Genomic DNA, 20465 nt, shown 5'->3' on the forward strand with positions numbered 1-20465 from the left:
TACCTTGTCCAGTACCCAATTTATTTATTCTTAAATACATTACACCCTCTTGGAAAAAAGGATATGTGGGTGTCACAGGTTTTCATAAAATCTCCTATCAGATTATCTGATTAGTAAAAATATATATTGCTTCATAACATTACCTAGTTGGGAGAGAACAGATTCTCATTTCAAAGCAGACACTGGTTGATTAGACATCTTTACCATCTGCCCAGAAGCTTCACCCTGAGCCAAGAAGCAACTCAGGTAGTTAAGAACAGGTAAAGTAGCCCCAGTGTTTACTAGGGGCTTAGTAATTTTAATTTCTCCTCCACTGCTAGTGAGGAGAAGGGGAAACACCTTTGCACAGTCCTCAGAGCAGCCTTGTGCTTGCTTCTGTTGCTTTTCTCTTTCTAAGTCCCATTCCATGTTCCTATCATCCTTCTTAAGGTGAATGACATCCTCTATAGGAGTTTTCCTGTGAACCCTATTTAGTACTCCTGTTGCTTTAGCACCCAGGAACCAGCCCGGAATATTCCAGCCAGGAACTGGAATAAGTTGAAATAGCCAGGAATATATATTCTAACAGTTAAGTTCCTTTGTGAACCCATCAGGATCCCAGAGAAAATTGGCGAAATTTTTAGGTAAGTTGCTTAATTCTGTTCTGGCCCAAGAAACGTATACAATTGTTGGTTCCCCTCTGCCTGAGACCAGTTTTTTTTTCCAGAGGGAGCTGCTAGAATCCCTGGATTATCCTTGTCTAAATTCCTATTTTCATTTCCCCCCAGATCAGTAGGGAGTGGTAATGGAGGAGATAAAGAGAAGATACAAGGGGAAGGAAGTAGGTAGGGGGAGGGCAAGTCTGGATGAGGAAGTTCAGAGAGCAAATATGGTGGAGGAGCTGTACAAAGGGAAGAAATGAAGAGTGGGCTCCTACAGCTACGAGGACTCAGAACACTAAGTGAGCAACCTTTCTATGCCCACCCCAGACGAGTCACTTGTTTAACTACAGTTAAGTTGGAATACCCTGTGGGGCTCCTATGCATCATGGGGGATGCCCCCTGACACCGCCACAGAGATTCTTAGTCACCCAAGAATACCTGAGATTCGGGCTGGACGGAGGAAGTGCTCCTTGCCTTCAGAGCTGAACAAGTTCAGGCTCTCTTTTACCCAGCAAAAGGCTTTTGTTCAGACTCTCAGAAAGCAATCCCAACTAAAAAGCCAAAGTTAAAAACCAGACACCCATTTTTCCTCTAGTCCCGCCTTAGCTTGGCTTTTCTTTCAACTCTTAACCTTTAGTTCTACCTCAAAGATTTTAAATGGACAGCTCAGCCTTGGCCAGGTGACTCGGTTCGTTAAAACATTGATCCGTGCACCAAAAGGTTGTTGGATCAATCCCCAGTCAGGGCACATACCTAGGATGTGGGTTTGATCCCTGGTCAGGGCATATACGGGAGGCAATCAATCAGTGTTTCTCTCTCATATCAATGTCTTCTTCTCTCTCTATTTCCCTCTTTCTCCCTCTCTTTTCCTCTCTAAAATCAATAAAAACATCCTTGAGCGAGGGTTTTAAAACATTAAAAAAAAAAAAAAAAAGACAGCTCAAATAAAATCAGGGCCTCTTACCTTCAGACAGGGAAGTCCAGAATTCCAACTGCAATTCACCCAATTTCACCCTTTGCAAAAAGAGGCGGTGAGGCACAGTGGGCCCCTGCTGGTACCTTGCAGGAGTCTCTGGGTCTGCAAAGTGGTCCTCCTGGGTGGGTTTCTTTGGAATCCCGCCAACTATACCAAGTAACTGTCAATATAAGAAATGTCCAACCCTGTAAGAATTTTTATGAGTTTATTTGAGCAAAACGTCAATGGATTGAGAAAATGTTCTGAGAAATGGCAGTTTTATACATTATAAGCAAAACAGAGTGGGTTACATGAAATCTATCAGTGATAGATTAGGGCAGTGGGAAAAAGTGAAGCGGAGGAACCTCTGGGATCAGATAAAAAGTAAAATGATAGACACATACTTCTTTTACATAGGTGGGTACAGGATAGTTAATAGTTAACAATTACTATGATAACAATAACAGTGAAGGGATTTGTGGTCTCCCTCTGGGGCGGGGCCTGTACTTGGAGGGGTGGGAGTGGGGGCAGGAAATTTTACATTCCCAAGGTATGTTATCGTAGGAGCAAAAAGATAATAGTCCTGTTCAGTTAACTCAAAGATTGACTTTTATCAGGGAACATTCTAGCCTAGGACATGACTGCCCGCCATGACCTGCTTTTAGTTAGGAAGTTTTTAATTTTGGTCTATCCTATGTGGCTATTTTAGATCTCTGAGTTTGTAAGGCAGGCCTCCCCTGAGCTTGTCAGGTTTGTATGTGGCCCCTTTTCATCCACAGAGACCACTGGTGAACTTGCCAAGGGCAGTTCCGGGGAATAGTGGTCTCTGAGGTACGGAGTAACAGGACAGAATAGAAGGTGAGGGCATGGAATGCAGACAGCACATTCAAGAGTTTTGTTGTTAATGAGCAGGAGGTAGAAGAGCTGATGGGACCAAGAGATATTCAGATGGGAGCTATTACTCCTTTTGTAGACGGGGAGCAATGGGCCTGGTAGGAGAGGGAGGAGACAATTATTGTGTAGGTGTGAAGAGGACAGGGTTGTATTCTGTTTGGAGCTTCTGCAGGTACGTGAAAGGGAAGATTCAGGCAATCAGAAAAACGTGATTCTGCAGATAAGGTATTCCCTAAGGAGGCAACTAACTGCTCTGAGTAAAGACTGTACACCTCCTTCTCTCCTTCCTTCTTTTACCGGAGCTCAGAGGGCAAGGATTCAAAGGTTTCTCCTAGGAAACAGATCGCTTCAGGTTGGGGGCAGGGAGGCCTTGCGGTTGGGCTGGGCGGGGCAGCCTCCTGCCTGACAAACGCTTGCACCACCTCTGCCCGGAAGAAAAACCTTTGGGTACCTCAGATCACAGCGGTACTCAGGGAAGCCTCCAGAGCCCACAGAGGAGCCAGCATGGTGAAGTTCGCACCCTTGTCCGTGCCATGGGAGCGCAGGCTGCAGACCCTGGCGGTCCTGCAATGGGTCTTCAGCTTCTTGGTCCTGGGTAAGGCCGGTTGGATTTGGAAACTGGGGAGTCCATGGGCACCTGCTACTTTAGGTGCACAGAGAGAACTGATGGTGGAAAGACATCAGTACTAAAGGGGGCTTTGTTGTGCTCTGAGTCCCTGAGAGACCTTTGGAGGATGTGATGTGATCTGGTGTGAGGGTAGGGTGGGGTAGAAGCCATCACCTGTGCCTTTGGGCAGGTTGCTTAGTTTTCCTGGGCTGTGGGTTCCACCTTAGTAGTAGGATGGAGCCTGTGGTGTGGAAAGGACCTAAGCAATTACAGGAGTGGAGTGAGGGCGCCTGGGGTGGGGGCGGGGGGTTGTCCCTTCAGGCCGCTCAGACTAATGGATTTTCTTCCTTTCAGAGATGAGGAAACTGAGGGGTGGGGTGGGGAGGTGGGGGGGGTGGGAGTTGGGGAAAGATAGGGAAAGGACAGAATGGGGAGAGAAGGAGCAGCCTGAGAGTGGACTGGGGTGTGAGCGGGATACCAGGCCAACCTGGGTCATAGTCCAGCTGGGCAGCTGACCAGCTGCGTGACCTTGGTAGACTCATGCCCGACCCTTCCAGGCCTCTATTTCATTCATCATCTGCAGCATGGGAATAGCAATGCTGACCTTACAGGGTCGTTGTGGGATGGAATGAAGAGATGTGCTTACTCTGCCCGGCACAGACCTGGCCTGTCTCTGGGGCTGGAATCACACAGGAGGGCCTGTCCCCCTACCTGCCCCACCCCCACAGTGAACACATCTGTTGTGGCTGGGAGGCCACACTTGCTCAAACTTCAGCTCTGCTGAAGGGAATGTGTTTTTGAGGAGGGCCCAGGACTAAGGATTGGGAAGAGAGAGCACCTGGGAGAACGTGGACTCTTCATTCATCTGCTGGCACCAGGCTGGGTCCACTGGTGACAAGAGTAGGACTTTTTACCTTATCGCTTATCCTGGGAGCAAAGAGGGCCCCCAGGAGGGCTTTGGGTAGGAGAGTGACAGGGCCCAATCTGTGTAAGGGCCCTGTGGCTGCCGCGGAAATATCTACTGCATTTGGGGTATGAGGGAACTGATCGATGGCAGGGAGCAGTCACGATCTAGATCAGGGGTTACAAAATTATGGCCCATGGGCCAAATCCAGTCCACTGATTGTTTCCATGTGTGCACAGTCCACGAGGTAAGAGTGGCTTTTACATTTTTAAATGATTACATTTTAAATGGTTATGTGACTATGTGATATCCTCCAGGTTGACGCCTGAGCTGCAAAGTCTACAATATTTACGGCCTGGCCCTTTAAGAAAAAATTTGACAACCCTGGCCTAGGTTGGCTGGCAGGGGGTGGAAAGAAGTGGTCTCTTAAGTCAAGAGATATTTGGGTGACGGGATCCAGAGGGCAGGATTTAAAGGCTGGCAGGAGAGTAAGGGCTTGCAGCTGGTTCACTCTGGAGTAATAGAGGCCTTTGGGGGACTGGAGAAAAAGCGGCCGAAGGAGTTAAGTAGGACCCGACACTGAGGACTCAGGGCCCAGAATCAAATACTTGCCCAAAGGGTCGCTTGTTTCCTGTCTGTTTGCTTTCCTCTCCTCTATAACGCACTCACACACAAGAACAACACTCACACAGTTTGTCTTGTTCTCCCCTGCATCTCCAGCTCCTAGAACAGTTGGAGTTGATACATGTTTGTTGAGTGTATAATAAATGGGAGCATGAGGTAGCCAAAATAACAGAATCGAATCCCAGGTCTTATTTTACTGGCTTGCTGTGTGACTTTAGCTGATTTGCATATCTCCTCCGGACCTTTGTAAAGTGACGATTTAAAAGTGAGTCTCCTTTCCTAAGTAACCTGCAGCCTGGGTTTTGCCTGCTAACAGGAGTTGCAGGGTGAACCCAGGGTGAGGGGACTAGTCGAGGAGGGGAAGGTCTTTCTGTTTAAGTGCAAGTACCCTGTGTGTTTCCACCACCCCCTTTTTTATTCCTGACTGCCAAACTAATACATGCCATTATAAAACCTTCAGACAAAATGTGTATCCTAAAAGTAAAAGACTTCCCCAAATCCTACCCTCCAGGTAACCACTATCAACAATTTGTTGTTACTCTCTAGAGCTGATTTCTTTAAAGTGGGAGTCACCCACACGGACTTTTCATTTTGTCCAAAGGGAAAGAGCCCTAACTGTGGTTCTTTATCATTTTTTTCACATTAAACTTCTTAAATGGGAAACATAAATAAAATTTAAACCCATCTCCCTGCCATCCTTGTCCCGGTTTCCTGTCTCCTTCTTCTTGATCAGCAGGAGCCCTCCTATCCTCTACGCATGTGCAACTACCTATGTGCAAGTGTTCTTTCCCAAGATCCTGAGACCTTGCTGAATTCACGAAAGTTCTGGCAGCTTCAGTAAATTCCTTAGGACAGTCCAGGTGTTGAATTGTGTGTCTGTGAAGAGAGACAGATCACTTCTTCCTTTCTGGCTTCAATGCTGTCTATTCGTTTTTCTTTCCACGGGGCACTGGCCAGGACTCCTAGGACGCATTGAAGGGAAGTGGGGACCTCCCTCCTTCACCAGGAAAGAGCATTGCAGGCAGGAAAGCATGTGCAAAAGCCAACAGATTGCAAGATCTCAGTGAGCTGTAGGAACACTGAGCAGTTTGGTGTGGCCAGAGCACTGGGTGTGTACATGGGTGAGGTGAAGCTGGAGCAGGAGCAGGGCTTGAACACCAGACCCAGCTGCTTTGGTCATGCCTTGGAGTTACAGAATAACCATGGGAGGCTCTCATTAGAGGTGGGACCTGGCTGGTTTTATCTTTGAAAAGGTGGGGTGGAGGGTGAACAGACGGAGGGTGGGGCAGAAAGAATGTCTGTGTTTTCTGAGATCCCAAAGTACAGAAACTAAAAGCAGTTCATACAATCAGTTGTCCACCAGGTGACTACTGATATTTACTGAGTACTTGGTGACTAGAGTTGGCCCTTGAATAACATGAGTCAGGGATGCCAACCCTCTGCACAGTCAAAAATTCATGTATAACTTTTGACTCCCCCCAAAACTTAATTACTAATAGCCTGCTGTTGACCAGAAGCCTTACAAATAACAAACTATATATATAGCATCATATATGTATTTTATACTGTATTTTTATAATAAAGTAAGGTAGAGAAAAGGAAATGTAATTAAGAAAGCCATAAGAAAGAGAAAACACATTTACAGGATTGTATTGTATTTATTGAAAAAGATCCACACGTAAATGGGCCCATGAAGTTCAAAGCCATGCTCTTCAGGGGTCAACTGTACTTTACTGTAGGGAGGAAAGGTGGAGGGGGAAGACCAAAGTGAATAAGGCAGCCCAGTGCAGTGGGAAAAAAATGAGTCTTGGAGGGTTAGGCCTACCTAGGTTCAAATCAATGCTCCCAATGTGACATTGGGCTAGCTGCATTCTGTCCTTGAAGGCTCGGGAAGCTGATCTCTTCTTCCTGGGAATGGGGGTGGTTCAGGACAGTGCTGCTGGCACTGAGCATAAAGGGAGATTCAGTCTGGGCGGTCTCATCTCTTTCCTCTCATACCTCTCACCTGCTTTCCTCCCTAGGTCAGCTCTGCATTGCGGTCTTCATAGGCCTCCTGTTCACAAGATTCTGGTTATTCAGTGTCCTGTATGCAACCTGGTGGTACCTGGATAGAGACAAGCCTTCGAAGGGTGGCAGGCGCTTCCAGGCCTTAAGACGCTGTGTCACATGGAAGTACATGAGGGACTATTTCCCTGTCTCGGTGAGTATCAGGGCTGGCTGAAGTGAGGCCAGGGCTATAGTGTCCCGCAACTCCATGGGGAAAATGGGGTCCTGTGTGAAGCAAGATGAGGTGAACTGGGGCAGGAGCTAGGGCTGCCACCACTACGCAGCATGGGGAAGAGTCCAGCTCTTCTGGCATAGTTTCCCATCTGTGGGGATGTGAGGCCAATATGAGGGTTGATGAATGCATAGGATTTGAAGGAGCTCTGTGGGGCATATAGTGTGGCACATATATGTATCTTATAGGTGTAAACCTCTCAGCAGCCCATATGTTTTTTGGAGGGAAGGATAATAAACTCAAGGTCCTAAGAGACCATCTAGCCCCATATTTCATCAGATGAGGACACTGACACCCAGAGGGAGAAGGCTGTGACCAAGGTCACGTAACAAGTTTTTCTGTTTTATTTTGTTTTGTTATTTACTGGTTTTAAAGTCTGTGCATGAACTATGGATAAAGCAGAAGGGGCGAGAACTCTGAACCAGCTCTCAGGTTCTCTCCTGCTCCTAACTCCGGTGTGCTCTGTGTCCTTGGGTAAGGCCTTGCCCCATTCTGAATCTCAGTTTCTCCATGTATCCACTAAGCAGAGTCATCTTTCCTACTCCGAGGGCCTTTGAATCTCTGACTTTCTGACTCAGGGCGACTCATGGCCATTGTGGACAATTGACCCTGGACCCAAAGATCAGTTCTGAGTGAAGCAGATCTTTGGATTTGGGTGAAGAGTCCTTTCAGCTCCTTTACTGAACCCCACACAGGCTATACCCTGGATGTAAACAGCTGAGCAGGGATAGTATATTGGCCAGATGGGATAGGATGGGGAAGACAGAAGGACACAGGGAGGTGTCAGACAGGACAGTTGGCTCTTCACTGGAAACAGGAAAGAAAAAAAAGTATAGAATGCGGCTTCTTGACCTAGACAGACTAGGTTCTAATACCAGTTCAGCCACACACCAGCTGTGTGACCTTGGGTGAGTTACACAGTCTCTCTGATCCTTAATTTCCACCCAGGCGAAGTGGAGACCATGCCACATACATCATGGGTTATGTGGATTCAATGAGATGGGGTAAAGTGCCTTGTAGGTTCTCAGCAACCTATTAGCTAGGGTTATTTTACTGAGTCAGTGGGGAGTCTGGGAAGCTTGGGTGTGGCTGCGGGTCTGATAGTCCAGAGCTGTGTGGCTCTGACTTTCACACCTGCAGGGCTTCTCCAATTCCATCCAGAGCTCCACCTCTTGCTGCCCTTCCGTGAGTTAGGTCCCCAGCTGGGGGAAGGAGTGGAAGAAATAGGCTCACAGAGGTTAAACAACTTACCTGCGTCATGGGCACTCAGTGGCAGTCAGTGCTCCTGCATTGCTCCCTTCTAAGAGTCCTGTGGCCCGACAAGGACTGGCAAAGACTGGGCTACACCTGGGTGCAGGAGCTCCTAACATCCCAGTGAGCAGGTCCTCCTGGGCAAAGGACAAGGGTGGGACCAGGCAGGGCAGGGCAGGCCAGCAGGGCAGGGGCTGGGCAGAGGGCAGCAAGTTGGCTGCCAGAGACTTTTGTGCTCCTGTGGAAAGGCAGAGTGAGTGGTCAGTGCTGAGCTAACCTGAGGGGTCCAGGTGGGAGGTGGTCTTCCTCACCCCCTGTAACTGCTTCCTCTGTAGTGTGCCCTTCCAGGATTTTGTTATCAAAGGCAAGGAGGGCTTGCTTGCTCTCCAGTTCCAGGAAGGACAGAATTTCTATGGGAAAGCGTGGTCTGTAACTTAGGAGTATGTGTGGACATCAACTTCCAAGCCAAAGAAAACTTAAGCTCTTTCTGGCCTCTAATAGAGCTTTTTGGGTTCTCACTCTGTGGTCTTACCTCCCACTGTGAGCTGAATCTTGAATTCACCAGGGAAAGAAAAAGACCAGCACAAGCACAGGCCCAGAAGCTGGCCACAGCATGGCTTTGAGCAGTAAGCCTAATAATGTTCAGTGTGACTATAAAGTAGAAGGTACTTGTGGGGATGAGGCTAAAGAGTTTTTCAGGGACAAGGTAGCAGAGGCCACTGAGGGACATTTTACAGACCTGGGACTCTTCAACTGAAATTCTTCAGAGGGCTGTCATCCAGGGGCTTGTAAAGGATAGTGTCTAGCTATTGGCACCTGGAGTTGCTGTCAGTTGCAGGTGTGGCAGAAGAAATTATGCTGAGGTGGCACAGTGCATATCCTTTCCTCTGCCTTTCCTGGTCCGCCCCCAGCCATGTTGCTTTCAAGGGGAGTTTCTCAGTCTTGGCACTATTGGGGGACATGCTTTGCAGAAATTCTGCTTGCAGTGTTTTAGGATTGATGCCCTGTACAGGCTTGTTGCATCACCACCTGCAGAGGGCAGGCAGTACCACCAAGTGGCCAGAAGAGGGCGAGATGACACACACTTTGGTTTCGCCTGTCCTAGGCTGGGAGTCTGCAGACGTGGGGCTATGGCCTGCAGGTTCCCTTCCCCATAGGCTCCCAGGAGACCCTCCAACTCTCCCAAAAGGCCCTGCAAGGACCTTGGGGTGGGCAAGAGGTAAGGAGTCTCAGCTCTGCTGGAGCTTAGCTGCATTCACAAGCCTCTGCACTCCTATCAAATATATATGGATTTTTGAGCTACTATCAGCTCTTGCTGTGATTTTATGAACTATTGTCTAGTGATAGGATTTCAAGCGAAATTAAGAAACTGTTTCTGGGCCCTGGAGTTTTCTAAACGGACCTTGTAGACTTCCTAAAGAGCTAATGTTGGAGAGTCAGGCAGTGTTTGGTGTAGGAGGAGCTGTCTCCACCTCATGATGAAGACCAGCCTGGGGGCTGGGTTTGTCCTGTGAAGATGTCATCATCCTAGAGCAAACCCTGTCTACATAGGGCAAGGCCTGAGTAGGGTCAGATCTGGAGGAGTCTGGGAGACAGACCTTTGTGGCCAGGGCTGTGACGTGGTGTCAGGAAATGGTGCTGTGCGGGCCACCTCCCTGACTCCCCCCTTCACGCACTTGGCATGACACTCAGTTCCTTCACAGCCCTGAAGGCATCACTAGGGACTTACTGCCCCACCTCCCAACCCAGCACACTGACTTCCCTTAGCCCAAGTCAGAGGGACTCTGGTGGCTGGCCGCCCACCCAGGACAGAACTCCGGCCTACGTAGCCCTCGGACGGGGTGCTCATTTCCTTCTGTGATGACTCCTTTCACCAGGCTGGGCGGGGGGGGGGGGGGGGGGGGCGGGGTGGGGCGGGGGGGGGGGGGGGGGGGGGGGAGGCTCTGCCTGTGAGGTCTTCCTTCACAGGAGATGGGGCCTGTCTTCTGTGACCCTCTCAGGAGTCCTACCTCTGTCATGGACACCAGGACCTGGCACAAAGCACAGCTGTCCCCTCAGCCCTAGGGCTGCCCTGCAGGAATTGGGGCCTCCATTCCCGTTGACTTCCACCATCCACTGCCTTTGCTACTACTCCCTCTTCCAGCCAGTTAGCTCTCAAGGAGACTGTCTCAGCACCATTGACATTTTGGGCTGAATGATTCTTTGTTGTCTGTGTATGGGGGGAGGGGGAAGGATTTCTGACTTCATCACACTCCCCTCTACCAGTCACGACAACCAAAAATGTCTGTAAACATTACCAGTTGTCCTTTCTGTGGGGGTGGGGGACAAACTGACCCTGGTTGAGAACTGCTGCCCTATGGCCTGGGCTATGTCTCCCAGACTCCTCCAGATCTGACGCTTCTCTCTTTCCAACGAAGTCCTGACCACAGCTCTCTCTTTACCTGGACTCCACTTCTGCCAGCCGTCCCCATACTCCATGTAGCCAGAACAAACCTCATAAAATTTAAAAAGAAAGGAAGGAAGGAAGGAAGTCCTCCCATTACACTCAGAATAAAGTCTAATTTTGGCCTCAGTCTGCAGGTGCCTGCACTGCAGACCCTTGCTCACTCCTCAGCTGCCTCTCCTTCCTCCTTTGCCACCCCAGTTCTCCACAGCTGAGCTGCGTCACTTGCGCAAATACCTTATTGCAGTGCACTCCTTTGCCCCATTAAACCCCGCTGCACTTCACCTGGGGACTCCTACAAGGCGGTGGGGCCCACTGGTCACACACACACAGCCACTCTGCCCATGTTGAAATCCTGCCTCTGCCACTTATTAGCTATGTGACTACAGCAAATTAATTAATCTCATGTCTCAGTTTCCTCATCTGTAAAATGGGGGCACTGGTGCTAATACTTCCCTCACAGTGCTAACAGAGGAGGAAGCACGGTGGCATAGTAGGTGCCTGGCACACAGTAGGTGCTGAGAATTCCCCACCTTGGGCCCTCTTCCCAGCTCAGTGCCTGGCACACACTGTACTTCTCCAACTCTAGGACATCCTCAGTGGTAAAACATACCAGTATTTTAGGTACCACTAAGAAAAACAACTTCTAATTAGAATTGTCAAATGCACCTTTACAACAAAATGTTAAGGTGTGAAAAAAAGGCGCATCTTAGAATTGAGGAAATAGGTTTGCCGTTGCCAGTGAGTGTTAACTGAGTGCATGGCTGTGGAGAAGCGAGAGGACAGGGCTGAGAACTTACCAATGGAGAAGCCTGGGGAGGCCAAAGCCTGGCCTGAGCCACACTGAGCCACTGCCAGGGATAGGGACAATACCCAAGCCTTCCCTTCCATCTGGCTATGATAGGAGGAGATAGGGAAGGCCAGTCCCTACACACACACACACACACACACACAGCCAATTGCCTGAATTCAGAAGGGGACTCCTTGGGTTTATTTATTTTTATTTTAAAAAAAGGTTTTATTTATTTTTAGAGAGGGGAAGGGAGGGGAAAGAGAGGGAGAGAAACACCAGTGTGTGGTTGCCTCTTGTGCACCCCCTACTGGGGACCTGGCCTGCAACCCAGGTATTGAACCAGCGACCCTTTGGCTCGCAGGCCGGCATTCAATCCACTGAGCCACACCAGCCACGGCCAGGTTTTGAGTGGTGATTCACATAGATAGGACTCCCCTGGGAAATTTGTCACAAACCAGATGCCCAAAGCCAGAATAGAGCTTTTGAATCAGACCCTGCTTGCCGTGTATTTTTACCCTGTTGAGTTATCGGGGTGCATTAGTAGGCCAGGAACAGGTTCTTCAGGGCCGGGTTGCTGATGCAGGAACTGCATCCTGGAGAGGACGCCTGAGTGCCCTGGGCCTTCCAAGTGTGTGCAAAAGGAGAAGGCTCCCAGGTGGCGCCGGGTCTCGGGCTAGCTCCCTGGGTCTGCAGCAAAGGCTTCCTGGCTCTCGCTGGTGTTCTCTGCGGGAGACGGCTGAACTCAGACTCATCTGTGTGGCTGTGGGCAGGTCATTTACCCCTCAGCATCTCAGTTTGCTTCACTGTTCCCTGAGGGCTCTCACACTGCAGCCAGCCCCCCGAGGGCTGTGGTTAGACATGCTGGTTGTGTGGGTGCTTTGTGACCCATGAAGGAGCTATCAGGATAGTGGGCTCTTGAGACATTTGGGTGGCCCCATGGAGGTGAGGGGGCACAAGGACATTTGTCAAGTGATGGGAGTGGGCAGGCATAGTAGGGCCATGACCTCTCACTCTCCTCCCTCCCATCCAAGGTCCAGTTGTCCTCACCTGGGGAGCCTGTGCAGTGTCTACTAAGCAAAGGGCTTCGGACTCAAAGTAGGGACACGCATGGGAGACTGAAAACATGTTTACACAAAGACTTGTGCACGGTGTTCATGGTCACATTATCTGTAATGGCCAAAGACCATTAAATGGACAAATAAAATGTGAACATAAAAAGGAATAAGGTACTAATAGAGGCTTCCACATCGATGAACTTTGAAAACATTCTGCAAGGCAAAAGAAGAAAGACACAAAAGGCCATATATTGTATAATTCCATTTATATAAAATGTCCAGAAGAGGCAAATCCGTAGAGACAAACAATAGGCTAGTGGTTGCTGGGGGCAGGGGGAGAGGAGTGACTGCTATGGATTTCTTCCAGGGATAATGAAAATGCTCTAGAATCAGATGGTGGTGGTGGTTGCACACCTTTTAAATACATTAAGATCACTGAATTGCACACTTAAAAAAGGTAAATTTGATGTTATATGAACTATATAAATAAAAAAACCAATCCCCAAGGCCTAGCGACTGGGCCATCCCCTCCTCCACTGCCTACTGCCTAGTGCTAAGCCCAGCCCGCGAGGACGTGCGCCAAGGAGGATTTTCCCCAGCCACCCACCTTTGCTAAGGCACACTCCCTGCCCCTAAGAGAACGGGGGAGCAAGGCAAGGAACACAGCACTTTGCAAACCTTCTTCCCCCTCTATGTTTTCCATGCCTGAACCCAGTCACAACCTTGCCAGAAAAGCATTATCACTGTCCTCATGGAACATAGAGGAAACTGAGGCATGGAGAGAGCGGGAGCTGGGCAAAGATCATGTGATGGGCCAGGGGCAGCATCTGGGTCTCATGACTCCCAGCTCAGTGGAACCCAGGTGACACGTCAGAACAGGACTGGGGGCAGGTGCTGGCTGCGTCGGCCTCATCTGTTCATGGAATCCTTCTTTCCTTCCTGCATTTCAGTCTCTCAGGGAACATCTCCTCTATTTCCGGCCTGCACTGGGACACAGAGATGCCTTAGATGGGTGCGCTCTAATCTGAAGACCCTCGCTGTGATGGTGGGCTATCACTTGGGCTCGGGGGACAGACAGAAGAGGTTAGCCCAGAAAGTCGGCAGGAGAGACGCAGACCAGGCCTCGGTGGCATAGCGACCGCCCATGCAGATGCATGAGCAAATACTGGTATGCTTGCCTAGCCAAGGGCCCCCCGCCCACCAGGATGGCTCTCTAGACACAAAAGACTTATTTGTTAAGGGGATAATCCTTCCTTAATTTGTTCATTTACTTTATTCATTATTCCTTTATTGTTCATTTAAAATAGTTAATACACCCTTGTTCAAAATTGGAAAGGGAGAAAAGGGGATGCAGTGAAAAGACCCGTCCCACCTCCCATCCCATCTCCCCAGTTCTTTACCCAGAGGCAACTGTGACAGCCAGTGCTGGGTGCATCCACATACCAGCACAGCAGGTGGCAGGCTGCCTGCTTCGGCTCGCCCCTGGCTGTTTCACCTGACAGGCGATTGTGGAAGTCTTCCCCCCTCAGGGCGGGAAGAACTGTGTCATACTTTTGCTATGGCTGCACAGAAGTCTATCATGTAAATGTTTCATGATTTGTCTAAACAGGCCCTGTTGATGGACATTGGGTGGAAGCCAAGTTTTTACTATTACCAAAAACAAAAACAAAAATGATGCTTCAGTTAATCTTGTTCCGTTGTCATTTGCACAAGCATGAGAAATTCTGTAGCTAAATTCCCCAGCGTGGAGTTGCTGGGTTGAAAGGACAGCTTCATTTTTGGGGTTGTGATAGATATGGCCAGATGGCCTTTAGGGAGGCTGTACAAAATTACCGTCCCTCTAGCTGAGAAAGAATATTTATAAGTAAGTGCTTTGGTGCAGGGAGCCAGGTGTGTCTTTAAAGAAACAGCACCAGAGGGGTTCCTGAGGAAGCTTGTTTCCCAGTGGGGAGGTGAGAAATCTCTGCTTATATGTCTTTATTTTAACATCCGATAAATGCCCACTGCGTGAGTGGAAGAGTTTTGTCCTTGTCTGGAAGGCAATGGTCTCTGCAGCCTTTTTGCAAAGGGTCAATGGTTAACCAAAGGGCCTGGGGTGGGGGTGGGGGTGTGTGCAGAGACCAAGTCCAGGTCAAGGACAGGAGAAGCTGGATGGGGCAGAGAGGTCTGCTGCCCCCTAGACCCCTTCAGGCTGCTCTGAGGGTGGACAGTCTGGCTTCTGGGGCCTCAGAGACAGCGACGCGAATCCTCAGCGACTCACTCGCTTGGGGCCTCAGGACCTTCAGACTCTGATGCCTGTGACTCCCAGCGGGCAGGGACCTATAAAGGGTGGGCGCTGCGGTTCCTGGCAGGGTGAGGCAAGGAGCGGTCCCCCTGCCACATGCACGCACACACGCACGCACGCGCAGTCGCTGCCCACAGCGGAAATCCTTGCAGACCCAGCACATGGCAACCCGTTCAGTAACCGGCCAAGAGCAACATTTGTTAACTCAGTTCCTGCCGCCTCCACTCACCCCACTTCTCCTGGAAACTGCTAATGACAAACAGCTCTCCTCTCCCACTCAACCTACCGTGTCAGGTGGTCGCCGCTACCCACTCCGTGCTGCAGGCCTGCCCAGGCCCAGGCAAACTTCTGCGCCAACAGAGCTGCCCATGGCCGGGGAAAGAGTGGACAAAGGGTAGTGAAGGTCTGGCGTGAGGGGAGCAGAGAGCCATGGGTGATAAATAGGAGAGGGATAAATAGGACTAGAGCTGGCCTCCTGGTCCACAACCTAACAAGAATCTTCTCCTCATGGATCTTTCAAGTGCTCACTTTCTGGCTGTAAGTGCCAATGTTCCTTATATTGAGTCTTGTAAAATGGGGCTCCTCCAGCATGGTGGCGCCCCCGTGTGGCCAGCCATTTGGTGCCTTCAAATTATATCTTGTCTTGGTAATTCCAGGGTACCCTCGGACCTGAGCTTCTCAGCAGTCCTGGAAGGTAGGTGGGACAGGGCCAAATGCCCCCATTTTGCAAAGGAAAAGCCTGAGAGGGAAGCAATTTGTCCAAAGCCAGCTGCGAGTCTGAGACACAGCCAGCACTGGTGGTTCACCAGGTGCATTCACACACCGTGTCTCAATCTCCATGAGAAACGGAGGCTCAGAAACTGGGAGTGACTTGCCCAAGATCACACTGCAGAGCATTAGTATCAGAGTGGGGATGCAGGTCCAGCTCTGGCTCACTAGCTTATTGTCCCCGCAGCTGGTCAAGACTGCTGAACTGGACCCCTCCCGGAACTACATTGCTGCCATCCACCCCCACGGGGTCCTGGCCACCGGATCCTTTCTCAACATGTGCACTGAGAGTACGGGCTTCTCTAAGCTCTTCCCTGGCATCTGCCCCCACCTGATGATGCTGAATCTGTGGTTCCGGGCCCCCATCTTCAGGGACTACCTCATGTCAGGGGGTGAGTCTTCCCCACCTGGGTAGCCTAGATAAATGAGACTGGAGGCATGGGAGGAGGGAATCTTAGGAAGGGCTACCAACAGTTCCCTCTGCCTTCTGAGAGCATATGCAGTGGAAGGAGGAGGATAGACCCAAGGAAGCACTTCCCACAGCACTGAGCAGGGCAGTGAGTTTGGCAAGGGAGGTTAGGAATGAGGGAGAAGACTCAGTCCAAGGCCTCAGGGAACTCCCAGCTGGAGTGGGTGGGGCAGGGGACCCAGGCCTCTGTAGGCACTTTTGATGATCTCTTTCTTGGGCCACATCCACCCTCACAGTCCCCGCTCCCTCACCTCTTATCTGACCACCTTCCTCTCTCCCCAGGTCTCGTCACATCAGACAAGGAGAGCGCCGATTACATTCTGAACAGGAAAGGCAGCGGCAACCTGCTGGGCATCATTATTGGGGGTGCCCGGGAGGCACTGGACGCCAGGCCCGGGGCCTACACACTGCTCCTGCGCAACCGCAAGGGCTTCGCCAAGCTTGCCTTGATGCACGGGTATCTGGGAAAAAGGCCCTCAGTTCAGTTGAAGATTGGCAAGGATTTTATTTTGGTGGGAAGACAGCAGAGACTAATGGAGTTTCTATTTTAGCAGGGAGGTCTCTCAGTCCATTCACAATGCAGGTGACACTTTGGTGAGATCTGCACTGTCTCATGCCCCAATACCCAGAAAATGGAGTCCAGACTGGAGACGTAGTGATGAAAGGGCCTAAGTGGGAAGGGACATGTTGCCCAAAGCCAGCACTAGATCTGAGACCTATGGGATCTGGGGGATTGGAGTTTGGGGCATAACGCAGGGCTGCTCTCCTATCTTGAAGCGCCCGTGACGAGTCCGAGCTAGCTGGGGCAGGGGAAATTTTTCTACAGAGCTGGCAGGCGTTTTCTATCCGGGAGGATTCTGAAGCATTCTTATCTATCTGTTGCGGTACAACTGGGAGGTCATGGCTCTGCGAGGGGCCAGGACCTGCCCAGGGTCAGAAAGCAAGACTCTGACAGGTCTGGGAGACAATCTATGACTCTTACTTCCAGCCCAGGGCTCTGTCCTCTGCTCCAATTCTTGGTCACTGGGTCCCTGCGGGAAGCTAGGTGACCAGCTGGGGTCTTCTTTCGAGCCTCCAAAATGCCTTCTCTCCTCTCTCTCCCTCCAGGGCAGCTCTGGTGCCAGTCTTCTCCTTTGGGGAGAATGACTTGTATGACCAAATTGAGAACCATCCTGGCTCCTGGTTGCGCTCGATCCAGAACCGGCTGCAGCAGATCATGGGTATTTCCCTCCCGCTCTTCCATGGCCGTGGCATCTTCCAGTATAGCTTTGGTTTATTACCCCACCGCCGGCCCATCACCACCGTGGGTAAGCCAAGATCCAGGCTGGGAGAGGGTAGGCTACCGGAAAAGGGGCCTGGGCTGTGAGCTATAAGAGGACACAGGGATAGGCCACGCATATCCTTGCCCTCCTGGAGCCCACCTCCTGGACTGGGAAGTAGACACACATAACCCCAATATGAGGCAGCCTGGGATGAGAACTATAACAAAGGCACAAAGAACAATGGTCACTGCTGATTACTGAGCACCTACTGTGTGCCAGGCATTACACAGGCTTCCTTACATGCAGTGGCTCCATTTATCCTGACAACCTTCCAGGCAGAGACTATTATCCCAATTTCATTGATGGGAGACTGAAGCTCAGTGAAGTAATTTCCAAAAAATCACACTGCCTTTGAAAACAAAGTTGAGGTTTGAATCAGGACCTATTAGACTTTTTATTATGCCGCAAAAAGAAGGTTTAATTCTGACCCAGAGGATTAATAAGGCTTATTGGAAAAGGTGGATACAAGGGAAGAGCATCTCAAGTTTGTTAGAATTGTGTGTAAAATAGAGATCAATAGGCCTAGGTTAGAGCTGGGAGGTTTTCCTGTAAATAATGGATGTGAGCTCTAGTGCTTGGACTTAACGCCATGTTTTCCAGCGATTTGGACACCTCATTTGCTTTCTTCTTGGATTCCGACTAGCTTCCCCTGACAAAGCCAGGAGAGAGAGGCCACTTCATCTCCATCCCCCCACTTATTTGTTAGCTGAGCACAGACCTGGTGATCCCACATGCCATGACTCTCCCTGTGTCGTGCGGCAATATTTTCATGAACACTAATCCTGCCGCTGCCTCCAAAGGCTATTACCAAGAGGAGGGGTTACAGGAGCTGCCTTCTCAGCCAGGCAGAACCAGAGGAAGGAGATTAGTTGGGGCCTTCCTGACTCCTCCCTAGAATGAAGGGCACACTGCCCACCAGTGTGGAGGGAGGAGAGGGGGGAAGAGCCGCCTGGGCTGCGGGCCCACCTCATCCTAGAAATATAGGCACTTCTAAGCATGGCATGTTAGACTCCTAGAACCATGTGGCCTGGAGGTTAAGAGCACAGCCCCAGGGCTTAAAACCTGACACTGATTGTTCCTGGCTATGTGGCCCTTAAGTAAGAGAGTTACTTAACCTCTCTAAGCCTCATTGCCTCACCTCTCAATGGGGATCATAACAGGTTCTATCCCCAGGTGATTGTGATGAGAATTAGAGGGGATAATGCACGTAGAGCACCTCACACATTCCTAGGCACTTTTCAATGCCAGCTGGGGGGTCATGTCGTTATATCTGAATCTTGGAGTTGCTGTAACATCTTAGAATTCATCACTTGAAATACGGTTGAAGGGGATGGCAGTAAGAGCGCTTTCCTGCAGGATGACCACTGCAGTGGGCACCTGCCCCAAGGGCCCCTGTCCTGGGCCACTGCCCCTCTCTGTGTTTTGCAGTGGGGAAGCCCATCGAGGTGAAACAGGTACGGCAACCCTCTCAGGAGCAGGTGGACAAGCTGCACCAGCACTACCTCAACGAGCTGTACAACCTCTTTGAAGCCCACAAGCACAAGTACAATGTCCCTGCGGACCAGCACTTGAAGTTCTACTGAGCGCCTGCCCAGAGGAGGGGCTGCCCCAAAGCGCAGGGCTGGCACGAGGAAGCCCAGTGGGGGGTGCCGTGCTCTGAGAAGGCTTCCTGGAAGCACTTGTTGAACATCGCTCTCGAGTCTACAAAGACTCCTGCAAATCCATTCCTAAGTCACAGCTGGCAACATGCGAGGGACGACTGGACTCTGGCACCGGTGGCTTGCCTTCCGCTGAGAAACCTCTGCAAGTCCCCGTCTCCTTGGTCTGCTCATCTGTGAAATGGGAGAGAAGGCTGGAAGAGAATGACTTCTGAGGCCTCTGCCCTCTGTTGTAATGTCACTCAATGGGCAGAGAAAACAGAGAGCACCTGACTACCAGATTTTTCTTTCTCTGCCTTGAGTGACGGCACAAAAGAAGCCACCAGTGCCAGTCCTCTCTACTGGCTCCCTCACCCTACGCGCTGGAGGCCCCAGCTCCTTCCCCACAGAGCTGGGTAAGGAGAACTGCGCTTGCTTACTGACTGCATCTGTGGACTTTTCACTCTCCCTCTGAGCCTCAGTTTCCCTGACTAACAAATGTGACCTCTGAGTCTCAGCTCTGACCTCACATTGGCTGAGAGCTCCATGAGGTACCTCTTACTTGTCCTTTGTAATTTCAGCCACTCACCTTAGCACAAAAGGGGGCTCCATCAACTTTAATTCAATAAATGAAAGGATTCTGTTTTAGCCTTCTTCTCTTTCACACCAACAACTAAGAGACGCCCTGACCCCAGCCTGACCCTGTGGCCCTGCCTCATCGTCCCAGAAGATGGGTCAGAGAATGTCATGTTGACTCTTCTTTCCTGATTTGTCAACCCCAAGCTTACCTCCTGGTCCTGTCCTGTTGGGGAAGAGGGGAAAAAGGTATATTAAGACACAGGGCAGACCAGGACAGAGAATGAAGGCGAGGCATGAGGAATGGATGTTTATATGTGTCTGCAGGTGGGTGAATGGGGACAAGTGTCCTGACAGAAAGAATTCTGGATTCCTGGGTTTGGAACAGCCATAAAGGGACAGGGTGACTGGGCGAGTCCAGTACTTTTGAGTCCCCCTCATCCTCCAGCAGGGAAACAGGGCCCTTTCCCTCCAGGAACAGATCATACCAACCACTACAACACAGGGCCATTCTGAGAAGTGTACATTTGGGTTCCAATCCTGGCCCACCCTTTTTGAGTAAGTCTGGGCCAATCTCATCACCTCCAAGCCTCAGTTTTGCCTTGTGAGAAATGAGGATTACAATATCCACCTCCAGTGCTGTGAGCATAAGATACTATTTTGAGATTATAAGCCACTCCACATCCTGTTGAATGACAGAGTATGTGTAAATTAGGAGTCAGGTGATGAGTCTACCTGTGTCTCACGGAGGTGCTTGTTATTCTATAAGGCAGTGTGCTGTGCAGGTCACCAGGGAAGCGGGGGTAACGAATAGTGAGGTGCAGAGGAGGTGGGATGCTCTCCAGCCAGGGGAAGACTTGGAGGACGTGGTAGGTGGGCAGGGCCTTGAAAGAAGGACAAAACTTACAAAGGAGAGAAGTACCTGCCCATTGTAGTGACCTGTTGCTGTGTGATGAAGCACTGC

General features: G+C 50.3%; 1 protein-coding gene across 1 annotated transcript; it reads left to right on the forward strand.

Moving 5' to 3' along the window:
* The first annotated feature begins 2994 nt into the window (after window positions 1-2994).
* Window positions 2995-18871, forward strand: MOGAT2 (monoacylglycerol O-acyltransferase 2). The gene is made up of 6 exons (XM_054576183.1): window positions 2995-3085; window positions 6647-6825; window positions 15685-15889; window positions 16249-16423; window positions 17074-17273; window positions 18717-18871. The coding sequence occupies exons 1-6, from the start codon at window positions 2995-2997 to the stop codon at window positions 18869-18871; spliced, it is 1005 nt and encodes a 334-aa protein (XP_054432158.1).
* Window positions 18872-20465: the final 1594 nt, after the last annotated feature.

Source organism: Pteronotus mesoamericanus, unplaced genomic scaffold, assembly GCF_021234165.1.
Source record: "Pteronotus mesoamericanus isolate MK-2021 breed Mesoamerican mustached bat unplaced genomic scaffold, CSHL_Meso_final contig_33, whole genome shotgun sequence".
NCBI lineage: Eukaryota > Metazoa > Chordata > Mammalia > Chiroptera > Mormoopidae > Pteronotus > Pteronotus mesoamericanus.